Here is a 17,566-nt window from a genome sequence, read left to right on the forward strand (position 1 = left end):
CTAAAAAATATTTATATACGATACGGAATTGATACGCAATTTTTACTATTTAGAGTTAAGGTGCAGACAAACTGAGCCCACGTACGCAACGTATGCGTTGCGTTATGAAATTTGAACCCTAAAATTTCTAGGATTGGAAACATACCTGTCATATGCAACCCAACGTTAGAATAGTTTCCACGCATGTAATTTCAGGGTTTAGATTGTCTGAACGCAATGCATACGTTGCAAACGCGGGCTCACTATGTCCTTACCTTTAAAAATGCACACAGCTTTAGTATTTTCTATGAGACCTATTTCACCATGGGGACTGACAACTCCCTGTTCATTTCTGGGTTGATAAATAACGATAGCGTCAATCCTTGTCACTTGCAGGACCGGCAACGTATGGCAAATTGTCACTGGTGACAATCGTCATCTTGGTGAAACGAGGGCTCGAAATCTAGCTCAAAATTGTTAAACCTAAATACCTCAGCAAAGTACACAAGTGAAAGTATCCTATTCGTCAGCACGCAGCCGCACGTCGGGCCGGCCGGAGGGGGTCTTGCTGGGCGGCGGGGGGCTCTTCTGGTCGGACTGCGGGGGCGTGGGGGGGAACACGTCGGCGGGGAGGGGGAGGGGGAGGGGATGCTGCGCGGAGGCGGGGGGCTCGTCGGCGGGCTCGTGGATCACTTTGTCCTGAAATGAAGAGGGGTAAGGTTTAATTGCTGCCCGCGAGATAAACTGCTCCTCTTTTTCTAACTGTATTAATTAGAAAGGGACGAGCTGTAGCGATGTACTCATGGCGATCCTACTGAGCGAGTTAAAAATGCACGGAATAAGATGGATTTATAATAAGAGATAAATTCTGAATATTAGTATACATTTGAATTGAATTAAAAGTAAAGAATTAAATTTGACCGCCTTCTAATCTATTGATGAGCTGCAAAGTACTTCCTTGGCTGTAACACGCCTCACATGAGGTACTCACAAACATGTCGAGCGTGACGTTGTGCGACTGTATGCGATGGCTCTCGTCCACGTCGAGGTCGGGACACGAGGTGGCCGTAACACGCCTCACGTGAGGTACTCACAAACATGTCGAGCGTGACGTTGTGCGACTGTATGCGATGGCTCTCGTCCACGTCGAGGTCGGGACACGAGGTGGCCGTAACACGCCTCACGTGAGGTACTCACAAACATGTCGAGCGTGACGTTGTGCGACTGTATGCGATGGCTCTCGTCCACGTCGAGGTCGGGACACGAGGTGGCCGTAACACGCCTCACGTGAGGTACTCACAAACATGTCGAGCGTGACGTTGTGCGACTGTATGCGATGGCTCTCGTCCACGTCGAGGTCGGGACACGAGGTGGCCGTAACACGCCTCACGTGAGGTACTCACAAACATGTCGAGCGTGACGTTGTGCGACTGTATGCGATGGCTCTCGTCCACGTCGAGGTCGGGACACGAGGTGGCCGTAACACGCCTCACGTGAGGTACTCACAAACATGTCGAGCGTGACGTTGTGCGACTGTATGCGATGGCTCTCGTCCACGTCGAGGTCGGGACACGAGGTGGCCGTAACACGCCTCACGTGAGGTACTCACAAACATGTCGAGCGTGACGTTGTGCGACTGTATGCGATGGCTCTCGTCCACGTCGAGGTCGGGACACGAGGTGGCCGTAACACGCCTCACGTGAGGTACTCACAAACATGTCGAGCGTGACGTTGTGCGACTGTATGCGATGGCTCTCGTCCACGTCGAGGTCGGGACACGAGGTGGCCGTAACACGCCTCACGTGAGGTACTCACAAACATGTCGAGCGTGACGTTGTGCGACTGTATGCGATGGCTCTCGTCCACGTTGAGGTCGGGGCAGATGAGGTGGAGGCCGGCGGCGCGCTGCAGGAACTCGCCGTCGCCGCCGCGCACGGCGCTGACGGCGCCCTCGGCCTTCACCACGGCCACGGACGGCGCCAGCCACCGGTAGCAGGGCTCCAGGACTTCCCACGTCCAGCCTGGAATCGGGGGTTTTATGATGTAGTTGGAGACAATCAGTTTATCAGTTTATTTATTGCATCCATGGTAGTTACATTTGGTGTTACGTAGTAAAAGTAAGTTTCACATGAGCCCCGGTAGGGCACAGCAATAGTCTTAAATCTAAAATAATTATGCTAGGTACTGGACAGTGTTAATGAAATAGTTATATAATTTAGGTCCTATAACAATGGTTAGGAGATTGTAATTTAAATTTTAATAGCACAAATTTATTACAATGGCTACAGATAGGATGGTTCTATTTATCATTATTAATAATTATTTAACGATCTCTTTAGTATTTTTCAAACAGCCTGGGTATGGCTGGTGTCATTTCCATACAATTAGTAACCTATAAAGGCAAAATTTCGCAAAATTGTATTATGACAGCTACCCAAGCTATTTGAAATACTTTGACTACAATGGGCTTTGATGTTGATAATTTCTATGAACTCTAAAAAGAAAAAGGTGTATTTAATAGATGGGGACATAAGTTCTAATAGATCATTCATTCATTAAGAACAACCTAGTCAAAAAGTAGCCGAAAACACCTCGCGTGATTTGTGCACAACCCCTAATGTTTATAATAAATCATTTATTTGCTTCAAAAGGGTACAGTTACAGATGTTATCATCCTCCTTATTCAGCTGTTCACAAACAGCATGCAAACAATACGATTAAATTAAGAAAAAAACACTCACCCGACACCCTAATAGCCAGCTCCTTATCGAAGGCGTGCGCGATCGCCGCCGCGGCCACCACACTATACGAGAACTGGTTCACGTCCACATGCAGCACGGCCAGGTCTATCAGCTGTCCGCACACCACGAACTCCAACGAACTGTACTGCGGGAACACGAACGTGTATCCTCTTAAAGCGTTCGCTCCCACATCGGTTTCGCTTATCAATCTCCGCTTTGCGCTCCTTCCTTCGCTGGCTAGCTGCATGTACACATTTAACCAGCTGTTGATAGTGATAGGCGTGATGTTCCAGGATAGTATTTTGAGGATGAGGAGCTCTTCGAGTAGTATTTCGTCGGTGGTGCAGGCGCCGTCGGTGACGTAGGCGAACTCGCCGATTTTCGGTGGGTACACCTCTTCGACTTTTGCGGCGATGAAGAGGCAGGTGATACCTGGAATTTTTGAGGTGCTGTAGTTTGCAGGTGAAGTGGCGTGTGGAGTAATTAAAGGTTTGAAAGCGTGTTTTTAATCTGTATTACCGTATCACTTAAACAGAATTTCCCCCAATCGTAATTAGTAAATCTCAAACAGTGTTATTTTTTTCTGATGGTACTACATATTTGGAATGTGTTGGGAATACAGATAGGATTGGAGTTTTCCAACGGCTGTTATGCGTAGTGGTGTACAAAATACAAAATCGTTTATTTGTCCAACATAGGTATGAATAGTACATAAGTACAGATCTTATAATATTACTGTTGTATCACTATGTTGTGCCGTGAGGCGTACAATTTTTTGTCATTAATGGTGTAACATAACTCCCGTCCTGATTTGTTTGTATGGACTCGTATTTTTTAGCCCGACTGCTTTCTGCTGCGATTCCATACCAGATGTCCAGGTTTCAACATTGAATGCTACAAGTACTCACCAATGAGCTGCAGCCGTCCCTTTGGCACGTCGTCCGTGTTGGAGAGGTACCGGTCCACGTAGTCCACTGTCAGGTGGAATGTTTCCCGGTGCAGTTTGTATACTTCGCACACCTGCACAACAAATACATCAACATTACGTATTATACACTTTGTGAAAAAACATGTGTTTGGGAAAATTGTGGTTAGATCTAAGTTGTAAATTCAGTATCAAAATTAATAGATATTGATGGCCAAATACATCGTTCACGAACGAACGCATGCCATCATTAAATGCGTGTTACACTGAATAACCTGTATCCTGGAAAAAATAGTTAAGACTAGACTATTTCGGTACACCAATGAAATCACTATTTTTTTTTTTGCTAGAACCTATTCAGTGCGTATTATGGAAAAACAACAATTAGGCCTACGATCCTATGTGGTTTGTGTCATCAATAATTTGTACAAAGAATAATCAAAGCACAGGTGGTTAAGGAATTCATTATTTATGTGTGTAGTTTGCGCAATTTGCACATACCTATGCTTAAAGATTCAGATATGTGTGAGAACTAACCTAAGTCCTAACCAATTCAACACATCTATCAAATACCGCCATGTAAGGACACTCGTATGCGAGTTCTCGTACCGTCTAAGTGGGCCTTAAATCACACTGACGTTTGGTAAGATAAGATAGCCTAGGATTTTCTAATGTTTAATGATATAGGAGGCAAACGAGCAGACGGATCACCTGATGGTAAACGATTACCGCTGCCCATGGACACCCGCAACACCAGAGGGGTTGTAAGTGCGTTTCTACTTTGATTTCATAAATAGCCGTTAAATTGGGTTCCAACATCACATGAGGGAGACATATTATTTGTCCAAGCACCTGGCGGCCGAACCAAAACGACAACCGTAAATCGACTATATCGCCAAGCGAAAAGAAAAAATGTATCGGGACAAATGCTACGAAAAGTCACGCGACTTTTTCCAATTCTCCGTGCATCATTCAAAGATTGATATCAACAATTAATGGCAACGTTCTTAACATACCACGATTCGTCTAATCGTTTGCCTCGTTTGGACAACTTGGGCCATTTTATTTAAAGTTGTCCCCTACACTTTTTTTTTCAAATTGGGGTTTTTTTATGTTATTTCTACTCAGAAACATAGCTCTTTTGATCCTAATAGGAGAAAAAGTGTCCCAAAATTTCCATACATTTTTCGATCTTTCCAATCCATGACCACCATACAAAGTCTATGAAAAATGGTAACGGAATAGGAAAAAACCTTGGGACACTTTTTTTCTGCAATTAGGATAGTAAGAGCTCGTGATTCTGAGTAGAAATAACATAAAAATTCACAAATTAAAAAAAAAGTGTAGGGGACAACTTTAAATAAAATGGCCCACGTACCCCTTGTAACGTAGGTGGTTTTGTACAAAGTTGTCCACATAAAATGCAAGACACATGGTCGCCATAACCGTACGTTAACGATGTCCCATTGATAACGCACTTAACACTTATCTAGTCAAGTACGCGATCCTTATACCTAGGTTTACGTTACGTATGACCTACCTACGTCGCGCTAGCATAGATTTACGTTGCGACCTACATGGCCCGATAAGCGGGAATGTTTCTAATCACCTGGGCATGTGTACTTTCCCGCTTTCACTAGCTAATACAATGAAATTGCAATGTATTGCAATACAGCTATAATCGTCAACTTAAACTGCAGTTCGAAAGCTTTGAAATTGAAATGCTGAACCTAGTTCAAGAAAGATCCTACAAAAAATAACTTTAGTGATAGTTTGTAAATAATTTATTTTTGTAAACAAAAACCGGCCAAGTGCGAGTCGGACTTTACTCGGAGGGTTACGTACCATTACACAAAAAACGGCAAAAGAACGTTTGTTGTATGGGAGCCCCACTTAAATATTTATTTTATTGTTTTTTAGTATTTGTTATTATTATTATAGCGGCAGCAGAAATACATCATCTGTGAAAAATTCAACTGTCTAGCCATCACGGTTAATGACATACAGCCTGGTGATAGACAGACAGAGGAGCATTAGTAATAGGGTCCCGTTTTTACCCTTCGGGTACGGAACCCTAAAAACTGAAACACCTGTGACAGGAATCGAATCGGAATCCCCACGTATTATTAATTCGCATTACATAATGCCAACATAGCGGTACTGTGAGGCCGACTGAGGCCCCGCTGCAGGCGAGCCGTCCGCACTGTTGACTGACAGTTCTTAAACCTTTTTCCAAAGACATAAGATCCACAAATGGTCATGAATTAATGTTGCTATTAGTACGCCGCAAAAACTAGTCTCGCCCAAAAGTGCCACTTTCAAAGGTCGTTTTTTGTGCAGTGAATCTTCAGGATTATGAGTGCTCACAGAAATGACGTAATGTAAGAGATGAATTAAAAGTATTCCGAAAGCGGCATTCGCGCTTAACATTGGGATCTTGATTTGATAATTGTTTGACATTATTGGGACTCAAACAGATGTCATATACTTCAGTTTATAATTTATTTATAGTAGTGTGACTACTTAAAAAACACAAATCAAAATATTTAATAAAATAATTTGATTTGTTCCCAAAGTTCTGTATTATTAGTGCTCATTTAGACGGCGCGCGAAACGTGAGGTTACGTCAATTCAGCCGACCGATCTAATAACGCAATGTAATGAAACTCGCATCTCGCATGCGAGTTCTCGTACCGTCTAAATGAGCCCTTATTCAGTATAATAATTATGTTTGGTTCGGGCAAAATGGTTTTGACATTCCCTTGGCTATGTCGACTACCATAAAAATAATGTATTATAAACATGCTTATGTTCGTAAACAAAATCAGCTGTTTTGGTATGTTACATTACTTTCATTATCATAAGAGACTTCCCTTTAAAGTTTAAGGAAATTCACGACTGAGTATATCTAGCAGGAAAGTCTGAAGGTCATAAATGTCAGAATCGTGTTAAAGACAGAATTGAGGCAACACTAATCATCAATAATATTTTTTTTAAAGGAGTTTACAAACGTTTTTACTAAAGCTTTCATAAAACAGATATCTAGTCCAGTAGTTTGTAGCTCTTAAATAAAATTAGGCTTACAAATTCCTTAAATCTAACTTACATAGTCAGCTCAATTTCAAAAAAATCTAAATTTTGAAAGCCTTTATCTCGGAAACTGTTCAATCTATAGAGACAGTTTTAATCTCGTATTGTAGCAAAGGGTATAGCCGGGTAAGCATGGCCAAACTGCCCTTAGCGAAAAAAACAATTTCCTTTTACTGGATTATTAACCTATGTATATGTAGTGCTTTCACCAAATATTAAGCCTCAAATGCTTCAGATTTAAAAAAAAATGCAAAAAAAGAAAAATAATTTTTATGTTATTACAGCCAAAGTATTAATCCGATTTCTTTGTAATTTGGGTATGTTGTATATACAATTAAGGTCGCTTTCTGAAAATAATAATATTGAATTATCTCTTAAAATAATAGTAAAAAATTGAGATGAAAATTTTCAGAAAAATAAAAAAAATACATGCGAGATAGCGACAGTTATCAAATTTACATATTTCATGTAGAATTTAATAATGTTTAACATATATTTTTTTCAAAAATTAAAATCGGGATTAACAGTGTTAAAAACTCGAATTTGTAACATCCCATACGTTATACTAGAATAGTTATTTGTACAACAAGTGATCAAAGTTTGATATTTCTTCGAGTGCTTATTTTGAGTCCCGTGCAAGCGAAAGATTCTATAATAGATTCACGAGCGTAGCGAGTGAATCTAATTTAGAATCTTGAGCGTAGTAAGGGACTCAAAAGCGCACGAGATGTAAATAACTTTGATCTCGTGTAGTACACAACATTTTTCACCTCAGCACAGTGAGAACATACCTATTAGACAACTTGAAAAATGTAATCCTTGTTCATCACTTAATACCTGCACTCATGTTTTCTTAAGATATACAAACAATTAAGTTTAATTACCGCAATGGAACACAAAAACAAAACGTAATAATAAATTCCATTAAAATAATATAGAAATAACAAACATTAACTGACACTTCAAACTTTTTTTTGTAAAAAAAATCTTTGTAAGATACGGTCCGAATTGCGGATACGTACTATTTGTCAACTATGGTAGAAATTCTTAAAAGTAAAATAATTAATTTTGCGTGATGATCTGCGTATTTTTTGAGTTCGTTATTTTAATTGTACAATAAAATACCTAAAATATAGTATTTTATCAGTTTTTATCAAATCTTAAACTTTATTTTTATTTATTAATTATTAAGAATTCATACTCGTACGTGGTTTGGAACGATGCGGTCTGAAGTTTTTCGGGGGTCTATTATAAACCGTGAATATACTGTTGAATGTCGTTTTAACTTTTTTTTGTCTGTTTCTTTTTGCTAACAGTGTGAAAGGGACAGAGATAATAGAACCCAAGTATTTCGAAGTTTTATTAGACCCCGCATGTTGAAATGACATTTGACTATAAAGGTCACTTGAATGTCATTTTGTCTCACTCAGTGAGCAAAATCGCATTTTGCTCACTGTTTTTAAGAATCAAAGTACCCTTGTTCGAGCTGCTGAGGTGAAAAGTTATATTCCCAACGCAATTTGAATTTAGAACGCGACTTATTTTGCTGAGCGCGGACCTTAAACTCCGTGGCTGTATGCGGCTAGGGCGAACGGCATTCAGAGATTTAAAAAAAAAAGCTCGGGAACAGGAAAATAGGCACGAATTTTATACAGAGCGTTAACGATTGTAAAATGTCTGTTCCTTTGATGAATAAAATACGTCACATTCTAAACTCAAATTCGTAAAGACTGCGTTCACAATATACTTCATTCGTTTATGACTACTTAGCTTTGCTTGTATGAAGAGAGAGTATTATGGGATGTTACAAATTCGAGTTTTTCACACTGTTAATCCCGATTTTAATTTTTGAAAAAAATATATGTTAAACATTATTAAATTCTACATAAAATATGTAAAATTGATAACTGTCGCTATCTCGCACGTATTTTTTTTATTTTTCTGAAAATTTTCATCTCAATTTTTTACTATTATTTTAAGAGATAATTCAATATATTTTTTTTCAAAAAGGGACCTTAATTATATATACAACATACACAAATTACAAAGAAATCGGATTAGTACTTTGGCGGTAATAAAATAAAAATGATTTTTCTTTTTTTGCATTTTTTTTTAATCTGAAGCATTTGAGGCTTAATATTTGGTGAAAGCACTACTTATATATAGGTTAATAATCCAGTAAAAGGAAATTGTTTTTTCCCTAAGGGTAGTTTGGCCATGCTTACCCGGCTATACCCTTTAGTCTTCTTTAAAAACGTCTAAGGAAGATACATCAAAAACTAGTCCTTTAGGGTTATAATTGCCCAAATCTAAAAGAAAACCGAAATTTTCGCGGTTTTTGACAAAGTTGCGTTTGGCGCTCGAGGTCACAAACTTGGATTATTCATTGGGCCAACATCATAAATAAGTCTGCAAAAAATCAGAACTAACGGATTTGACGCAAGCGCTAAATGTTTAAATTTACTGTATTAATAAGTAGAGCAAGTATTTTCTCTAAGATGATGTTTTTTTTACCGTAGTCATGTAGGACATTTTTATGCAGAATGTAATAAGCTTTAATGTTGCCTTACGTCATATTATCATAGAATACGTAGATTCAGATTAAAAGGCGATGTTTGATTGCAGTCCGCATTCTTCATATGAATCTCAAAAACACGACGTTGAATTGCATATTTTAACAATAGTTTTTGCGAATCTCAAGATCGCTTTACACTACGGAGGATAATTTGCAAATCGTTAGCAAATTAAGAAAGTTATCGTAGCACGCGTCCTTTAGCACAGATTATTATTGTTAATAAAGTTTATTTATATTTTTTGTCTAGCGGGCGCCATGCGGGGTCATTACCATAATAACGGCTTACACACATGGTCGGAGGCTCGTCCTCTAGGCTCGATCGATTCTAGCGGAAGGGGGCGATTACAACTTACAAATGAATGCCCATTTCTTTTTCTGCCCTCCGTTCGGGAAGCGTCAACTTTCGGCCCGCTGCGTCAAACCAAGTAGCCGCTTTCCGGCTCCGTCGAGCAGAAAAGTAGGATACACACTTCGGCCAGTAAATAAGAAAGCCTCAGACATTCCTTACTTTACTGCCCTAGATATGGAATATAGTATTTCATTCGTCTTATGAGATCTGTCGACCGTATATTGCACGTGTATAAGTACACATAATAATATGCGAGATGCTCTTGTTAAAACATTTCAATGACGTTTTTTTGAGTCTAAATGCCGGGACACTAGTTCTAGGTGCATTTACCTATGGTTTATCTGAATGCAACCTCATGTAGGTACATTTAAAGTTTGTAGAATTTAGAACACTTAAACTAGTAGTTCTGTTAGCTGATCTCACTAACCCCCATGGCTCCGCCATTTAAAAAACGGGATCGGCAAAAAAGCTATATTATTGAACCTCCACCCCTAGCACATGATATGCGCGACAGTATCTCGCGGCGAGATAGACTACCCGTCTTTTTCTAACTGTGTTAATAAAAGAGGGACGGGTAGTCTATCTCGCCGCGAGAATCGCGAGATACTGTCGCGCCATTCATGTGCTAGCCCGGCTGCTCACAAAATTTCAGTGGAATCGGTTGAGAATAAGAGACCTATAGAGGACAACATTTGGACATACCGAAGCCGAAACGGAGACCTTCGTTTTCGACAGAGATTTTCGATTTTTTTTAAACATATTTTACTCAAGACCAATGTACAAAATGTACCCGTTATATGTAAATGTATATTGTTTAATTTTAATATATTATTTACTGTAACCATGTGGTGTCTAGTGTCTACCGCGTAACGTGACTCATATCCGTAATAACACGAATAACAGCGATACACAGCTGTGTGATGGACGCGGCTATCGACGCGATAAAATGGTACACTAATCGTCACTTTTCGACAACACTAGATAATAATAAAGAGAAGCTTTTACCTGTAAACATCACGTCAATAATCGCGTCCATCATACGCCAGCAAGTTGACCTTGACATTAAAGGAAAGTTATAATATAACCTGACATAGTATAGTGCATCACATTCGAGTTTAATTTCCCAAACAAAACGATCAGAAATAGGTACACATCTCTCAATCAACATAACATTATCCAATCCCACATAAACATGTAAACTCCTTTTTTTAACTTAAAAACCAATCGTAGTTAATTTGCAAAATTATATCAGGTTTTCATAAGCGATAACAAATGACGTTCGTTATAAAAACGTTGTAATAATGGTGGCCGAAACGCGGAGGTTCTGAAAAGGTTAACGTACCGCGCAAAAAAGGGGTCAACGGCCCCAATATCGCAGTCCCGATGCTGGTGTTAATTTTTATTTAGGAATTAGTCTCAAGAATTTGAAGTGGCCAGTTATGTCATGAATTCATTGTGAAAGGTTATGAATTAATGACAAATTATAAGTGTACTAACATAGCTTTGCTTTTGTTTTTATATATAAGGCAGGCCTGAATAACGGGGCCAATCTTGCCATTTTGACTTAGTAAATTTATTTCAGAATATCTTTCTAACTTATAAAATATAATTATAACATATAAAAATATATTGATTGATTTACGGGTTACGTAAAAATGTATTTCAATTATTCTCATGTTAAAATTATTTTACAGCGAGTCACTCACGCATTACCTATTGACTTAATAATACGTGAGTGACCTGTTTTAAAACCATTTTAAAATGTTTGAGTCTCACGGGAGTTTTAGTGAAATAATTCTAAATGATTTATGTATTTTCTTTAAAAAGCATTCGAGTCAGCTTAAAAAAAATATATCCTATTACAACAAAAAAAGATATAAACGTAACAAAAGACAGACAAAATTTTCAAGTAAACGTTGAAATTTGCAACTTACCTCAATTATTCGTGTCACTGGATGCAGCGTGAAAACATCAATTTATACATTAATACCTACTTTAAAATAACATCAACAGCTGAATTACTAACAAGTCAGCAGAATTCAGAGATTAAAGTGCTTTTGATTAAAATTAAGTAGAACAATAACGTTATGCAAATAATCCGAAGTGCTAATGTTGACACTGTTAACTGACAATACGTATTCCAACCTTATTGCGAAGACATAAGACGCATAAATGGTCAATTAAGATGTAATCGTTTGGTCGATATAATTATAATAAGAAAGTCAGCTGTTTAACGGAATCTTCATTCGACGTGATTATTTCTTCAGTTTATTGGGTATATATGGTAATATTGGTAATCTGAAATAAAATCGTAACGGACGAGACGAGACATGTTACGAGCATGCTATCATAAAGCATCCCCAAAGGATCTCCACAACGAACTGTCGTGCGCTACTCTCATCCAACGATCTTCTGCTATCTCAGATCGGCTCTCAAACGTGTTGAGGGCATTTGTTGAAAGAACCTATATCCTAGGGGACCTAGGTTACCACTCACCTCATTAAGCCAGTCAGGCAGTAACGCTCGCATTCTAGGCTGCAAGTTGGGATGGTTGTCGAACATACTGGGGTTTTACCTCAAGTTCCTCATGCTGGATGCGTCGCGCTCGCACATGCCCTTCCATACATCGCTTTAAATTCCAAGATGGCAGCCATACTCGAAGGTTGCCATGGGAATAGTTTTTAGGGTTTTCGGGGAATATTTTAAATGACTATGATACAAGTACAAGCGTCTTCATAGGGCCTCATCCAACGATCTTTTGATATCTTAAATCGTAGCTCAACCTTGACAAAAGCTTTGTGCTGCAAGAACCTATTACCTAGGGACCCTAGGGTACCACTCACCTCATTAAGCCAGTCAAGTAATATGGCTCGCATTCTAGGCTGCAAGTTGGGATGGTTGTCGAACATGCTGGGGTTCTTCCTCATGCTGGATCTGGCGTCGCACTCGCACATTCCCTTCCAGACATCGCTGGGGTCCGCCCAGGAGAGCCCGGGGAGGGGGCACTTGCGTTTGGGGAGGGGGTATTCCAGCTTGCTTGTACTGTGGGGAGAGTGGGTATTAGTAGGAGAGTTATGACTAAACTAGTAACAATACACGATTCTTAATATAATAAGATCATAACACTAAACAACAGGCGGTCTTGTCGCTAAACAGTGATCCCTTCCTGGCAACCTTCCACTTATGTTGCTATGTTGCTGTTCGAATCACACAATAGATAAGTAAGGTGCATAAAATAAATTGCTATCGTAATATGATTTGGTATCAACAAACATGGTACCAATTATACCAAAACTAAAACTGCAATGTCTTCAATGCAATCTAAGCTATCTATAGGAACAGTCAGTAGCAGAAGTTGCTAAGCGGGCGAGGTGTTCCAAATTACCCCGACGCGCTCTTATTTCTCTTAACAATAAAGTCGCGTCATCATTTTGAACACCTCGGCCGTTTGGCAACTATTGCTGCTGACTGTACATGAAAATATTGTCAGTTAAGATTATGAAACCCTGATAGGTACCCGGTAGGTAGGTAGGTAGGTGAACTTTTTGTAAGTAAACTTAGTAGACTGTCTATATTTTTTTTAGATGCAAGGCAATTTAACAAATAAATAAAAACGGGTCACTCACGCTATTTATAAAATGTATTGGCCTCGTGACTTGAATGACCCGAATATTTCCGAATCTCGGTGGATTTTTATAAATAATTCTATGTTTTAATAAACACTGCCTTCGACGTTATTAAAACGACCTCAATTCAGGTGTTCATGCCAACTAGAAAAACTAAAACTAGGTCACAAAAGAAAGATGAAAGAACATTTAGCCTGGTACTATCCCTATCGCTCGCGCGTAGTTATCCCATGATGACGGCGGCGGTCAATAACACAACTTCGACTCGTTCTAATTTCTTTGTATTACAATGTTTAGCAACGAAAACTTGTATCAGACATAGAGTCATAGACATATGTTGCTTGAATACTCATGTCCAATAGGGAGTATTACTGCAATGTTTTGCCACCAGAGTGCAGCACTAGCATCTTTAGTAAACCATAGAGTAACGTATACATACTGTACCTTAAACTGTTTTTTTGACAAGTTTTCAATAACAATTAAATATGACATTGATACATCAAGGCGGTTTGTTTACAAAGGGCCTACCGCGAAATCGAAACTCGGCTAACTGCCTCTTTATCGCTCGAATATGCAAGAGTGATAGAAATGATAGATAACAAAATTTCGACTCTCTCGTTTGAGGTAGACCCTTAGATTGTGACTTATTGTGGGAGTGGCGCCACCTACGCAGAGTTTCGCGTAATATTCCCAATTACATGTCAGAACGTCGTTTTAAAATGAGAGCGTAACTTCGATATTATGGCGGCGATTAAGTTCGTGTGACGAAATGCAACGACATAAGTCTAAGTGTAAGGCCTGAGTGGACGCTCGAAGCGGAGCGTTCGGCGGGGCGTGCAGCGTGGCGTCGGGCTCACAAGTAATTTGAGCAGCGTGCACTAAGGCCGCTCCTATACGTTTGCATTTGTTTAACATGCACGCCGCACGCCCCGTCCCGCTGCACGCCCAACTCGAGCGTCCACTCAGGCCTTACACTAAAGCTCAGTAAAGTATGTTGTTCACCATCGTCAACAGCTGACCCAGATAACGCCTATCAATAAAGACCAGAGCACACCGGCTGCCTGTGCGTAGACGTGCACGTGCGCTAAAATGTTGGAGCCGTGCACGCGCACATCACGCATGCGGTGTGCACAGGCCCTAATTGTGGGTGTTGTAGTAAAACTGTCACAGACAAGTGGGGTAATGGCGCCGTTATCTAAGTAATGCGGCCTAATTACTGCGGGCATGCAAGTTAGGATAGGACTGCGTGTTGGGAAAGCTGTGTTGTAATAGGGTGACCAGATGTTACGATTATTTCCGGACATTCCAATTTTTAGTAATGTCTCTAGACTCTCTCTAGACTATTTTGAAAATCCAATTCTCATTTGCTGCATACGTAAATTACGTCACATCACTTAGGGTGGTAATGCACCTGTCAGGACTGGACTGCAATTTGGAATACCACAAGCGTTTTTGGCGATATACACAACTCAAAAGCCATTGGGTTGATGGCATACAAAGGGTTAATTAGATTCTTACAACCATCACCATCATCAGGTTGCTTTTTTTATAGTAGATCTATCTTTATCCAGGACTACCCACTGTACATCATCTCTTATGAATGTGCTATTTCTACATTAACAGTAATAAATAAAGGTTCACATGAGGTTTTAAAAAAAAACTTCAGCGGAACATTGTGTTGATGTCCGAATTGTAGTGGCTTTCACAAAAAATTAGGAAGTACTATTAAAAGAAAACCCATGGAAATTGAGAGCTGATGTACTGATAGAAATGGACTTAGGGTTTTGAAATTAATCATCACTAATGTAACCATTTGACTGCATATTCACAATGTGATAATTGGTAGGTCGACTGGAAGACATTGCTTTTTAATGATAAGGCCGCCTGTTGTCCACCTCTTGTTTTAACCAGTAATCAGAGACCATTTGCAGAGTCACAAAGTGAGTGTGAAAGTGGAAGGTTTTCTGGAAGAAATTGCTTTTCAATGATAAGACCGCCTTTTGTAGGCATAAGAGGTGTAGAGGTACACCTCAAGTTTTAATTATTGTCTTCTATTATTGAGGCTTACAAGAAGTATTGGTAATGTGACATCTGCTTAGCACCCACGAAATTAATAACAGGTTCAGGCTCTGCAAACCTCTAATTGTAAGTTAAACCCTTTATAAATACCACCCACTCTGATAAAAATGCAAAGCATCAAGAACAAGACACACAAAGAGATCAAAATTATCTTATAGAGTAAAAAAAATCTTACAAGATTCTAGTGATTTTTCAAAGTATTACCTTCCTAAGTTAACTGGCTAAGGTATAGGAAGCCTAACCTGATTGTTCCTTGGTGAAAATTACTGTTTTGAGTGTGTTATGTTTAGGGCCATATTGGGTTTTGGATGCACATAGGGATCAAATTGTAGTCACAAAACACTTGTAAATCAAACGGTTCAAGTGTTTTAGAGATTTGTGCTATTAACCTAAAAGCTTACACAAAAAATAGACAGTGTATTATGTCTAGTTTCTTACCTGGGCCTTTTGTTAGTGTGTGGAGTGGAGTCGCCCCTGGCCACATTCTCCAGAGGGCTCAGCACACAGTTTGGCAGTTCAGGTATACTCGGTGGGCTTAGGAAACTATCTGGGTTGTATTCTAGGTCGGTGAACACACTCGTTGGCTGCTCAATGTTCCCAAACTGGGTGTCCTCGTCACTGGAGGATGTGGATTCCACAACCACATTGTGGGCTGCTTGGTCACTTAAGTCTTCTTCTAATTTCTGAGCCATCTTCATCGGTGGCATGTTCTCAACCTCCTAAAAACATTCACTCAAGTAACATAAGTATTTCTAGTATGTTGTTAGTTAAGCACCAGAGTAATGCCTACCTCATCATCAGTAGAGTTCCGTTTCCGTTTCAGGGTCATCCGTTTATCAGTGCAGTCGTCGGGGGAGCTGCGAACATGCGTCAAGTGTTAAGCAAACATACTTAGTCAAGGTCAGGACACCACTGTTACGAGCTACGGAGGCCCCGGTACTCACCCAGGTTGGGCCATGATGCGAGGGACTGGTCAGCTGCGGCGCGAGTCCCTCACCCTAGAAATTAATCGTCATTAACCATACGTAATGATTTTTATCATTATAGGCATCAAAGTCTAGGATAATGACCCAAAATTACCGCATGTCACGATCAACTTGCAAATAGGGTTATGTCAGTTGACAACCGTAATAGAGACCGTATTTCTAAATTAATCACGAGAAAAATGCTTTCTAAAGACTTAGGTGGTGTTGTAGAAGCGTGTTATAGCGAATAACATGAAAAAATTAGCTGCTAAAGCGACCATCTAGGCCGACATTTCGACAGCGTGCCCCCTACTGCTTGGCGGGAGTTTTTTTTTCTAGGGGTATTTTTGGAGCTAATCGAGCGATATTTTTCACTATTTTTATTTTTAACATTCACGGGACTACATAAAGAGTCATTAGAGATTATAAAAATGTGGAAATGGAACAATCAGCTGGTTGAAAAAATGCCACGAATCCGCCGCGATCGCGCGCGAAAAGCACGGTCAGCGCCATTGGGACACGTCGCGAACTCGCCAATTCACTACCCATCCGCTTTTGGAAATTTATAAAAATAGCTCGGATACTTTACATTGCCACCCCGACACACGTTTAATGAAAAATCATACCGATTAGTACCGAAATAAAAGCCTCAAATAACCGTTGACAGTATTGGCTTGGCTTATCGCCCACCAAAGGTTTCTAACCTAATTAGGACCTACGAATAAAATTTTCAACCCCTTTAAGTACTTCACGATTAGGGCCATATCCTAGACATGAAAAATATAGAATTAGAAAATACCTGATCATTCACAAATTAATCCAAATAGCAATGAACAAAATTTCCTTGAGCATCAGTATTGATGTCTCTACTATGAACACAAATACACGAATTTTAGAGATTTTTCTTTGCACAAACTTTGTATATATCACTATATACGAACTAAAACGATACACTTATGCTAATTTTCAAAATTTACATGTTACTTTTCAGTTTTCACGGCTCAATAACGCCCGGCTTTCCGCGCGAAAATGTCGCGGTAAACCCTGGTACCCCTGCAGGACAACTAACGGCCAACTTCAGGTTTGTTTCTTCTGAAAACGGACGTCAGCTTGGCTTTACGTTCCGTTCGACGAATGCACCGTCTTAGATATAATAAAATACTCTATCCTTCTTTATTTCATTTTTTACTAAATGGATACTGCCCGATTATGTAAATTTTTAAAATTTTAGAAACGT

General features: G+C 39.6%; 1 protein-coding gene across 1 annotated transcript; it reads right to left on the reverse strand.

Annotated features, from left to right (window-relative positions):
* Positions 1 to 498: 498 nt before the first annotated feature.
* On the reverse strand, positions 499 to 17,404 carry LOC134647558 (G1/S-specific cyclin-E). The gene is made up of 9 exons (XM_063501912.1): positions 17,129 to 17,404; positions 16,309 to 16,362; positions 16,155 to 16,221; positions 15,803 to 16,083; positions 12,503 to 12,701; positions 3,629 to 3,740; positions 2,721 to 3,152; positions 1,777 to 2,000; positions 499 to 678 (listed from the first exon to the last, which is right to left on the reverse strand). Exons 2-9 carry the CDS (start codon positions 16,320 to 16,322, stop codon positions 499 to 501), a joined length of 1,509 nt encoding a protein of 502 aa, XP_063357982.1. The 5' UTR covers positions 16,323 to 16,362; positions 17,129 to 17,404.
* Between the last annotated feature and the right edge of the window lie 162 nt (positions 17,405 to 17,566).

This window comes from Cydia amplana, chromosome 4, assembly GCF_948474715.1.
Source record: "Cydia amplana chromosome 4, ilCydAmpl1.1, whole genome shotgun sequence".
Lineage (NCBI taxonomy): Eukaryota > Metazoa > Arthropoda > Insecta > Lepidoptera > Tortricidae > Cydia > Cydia amplana.

What these genes read in the sequence shown, in the direction of transcription:
- LOC134647558 (XM_063501912.1), bottom strand. An exon ending in GGAACTCTACTGATGATGAG is followed by an intron (nt 16,084 to 16,154) that starts GTAGGCATTACT and finishes GAATGTTTTTAG; the next exon opens with GAGGTTGAGAACATGCCACC. An exon ending in GGGACGGCTGCAGCTCATTG is followed by an intron (nt 3,153 to 3,628) that starts GTGAGTACTTGT and finishes CAAAAATTCCAG; the next exon opens with GTATCACCTGCCTCTTCATC.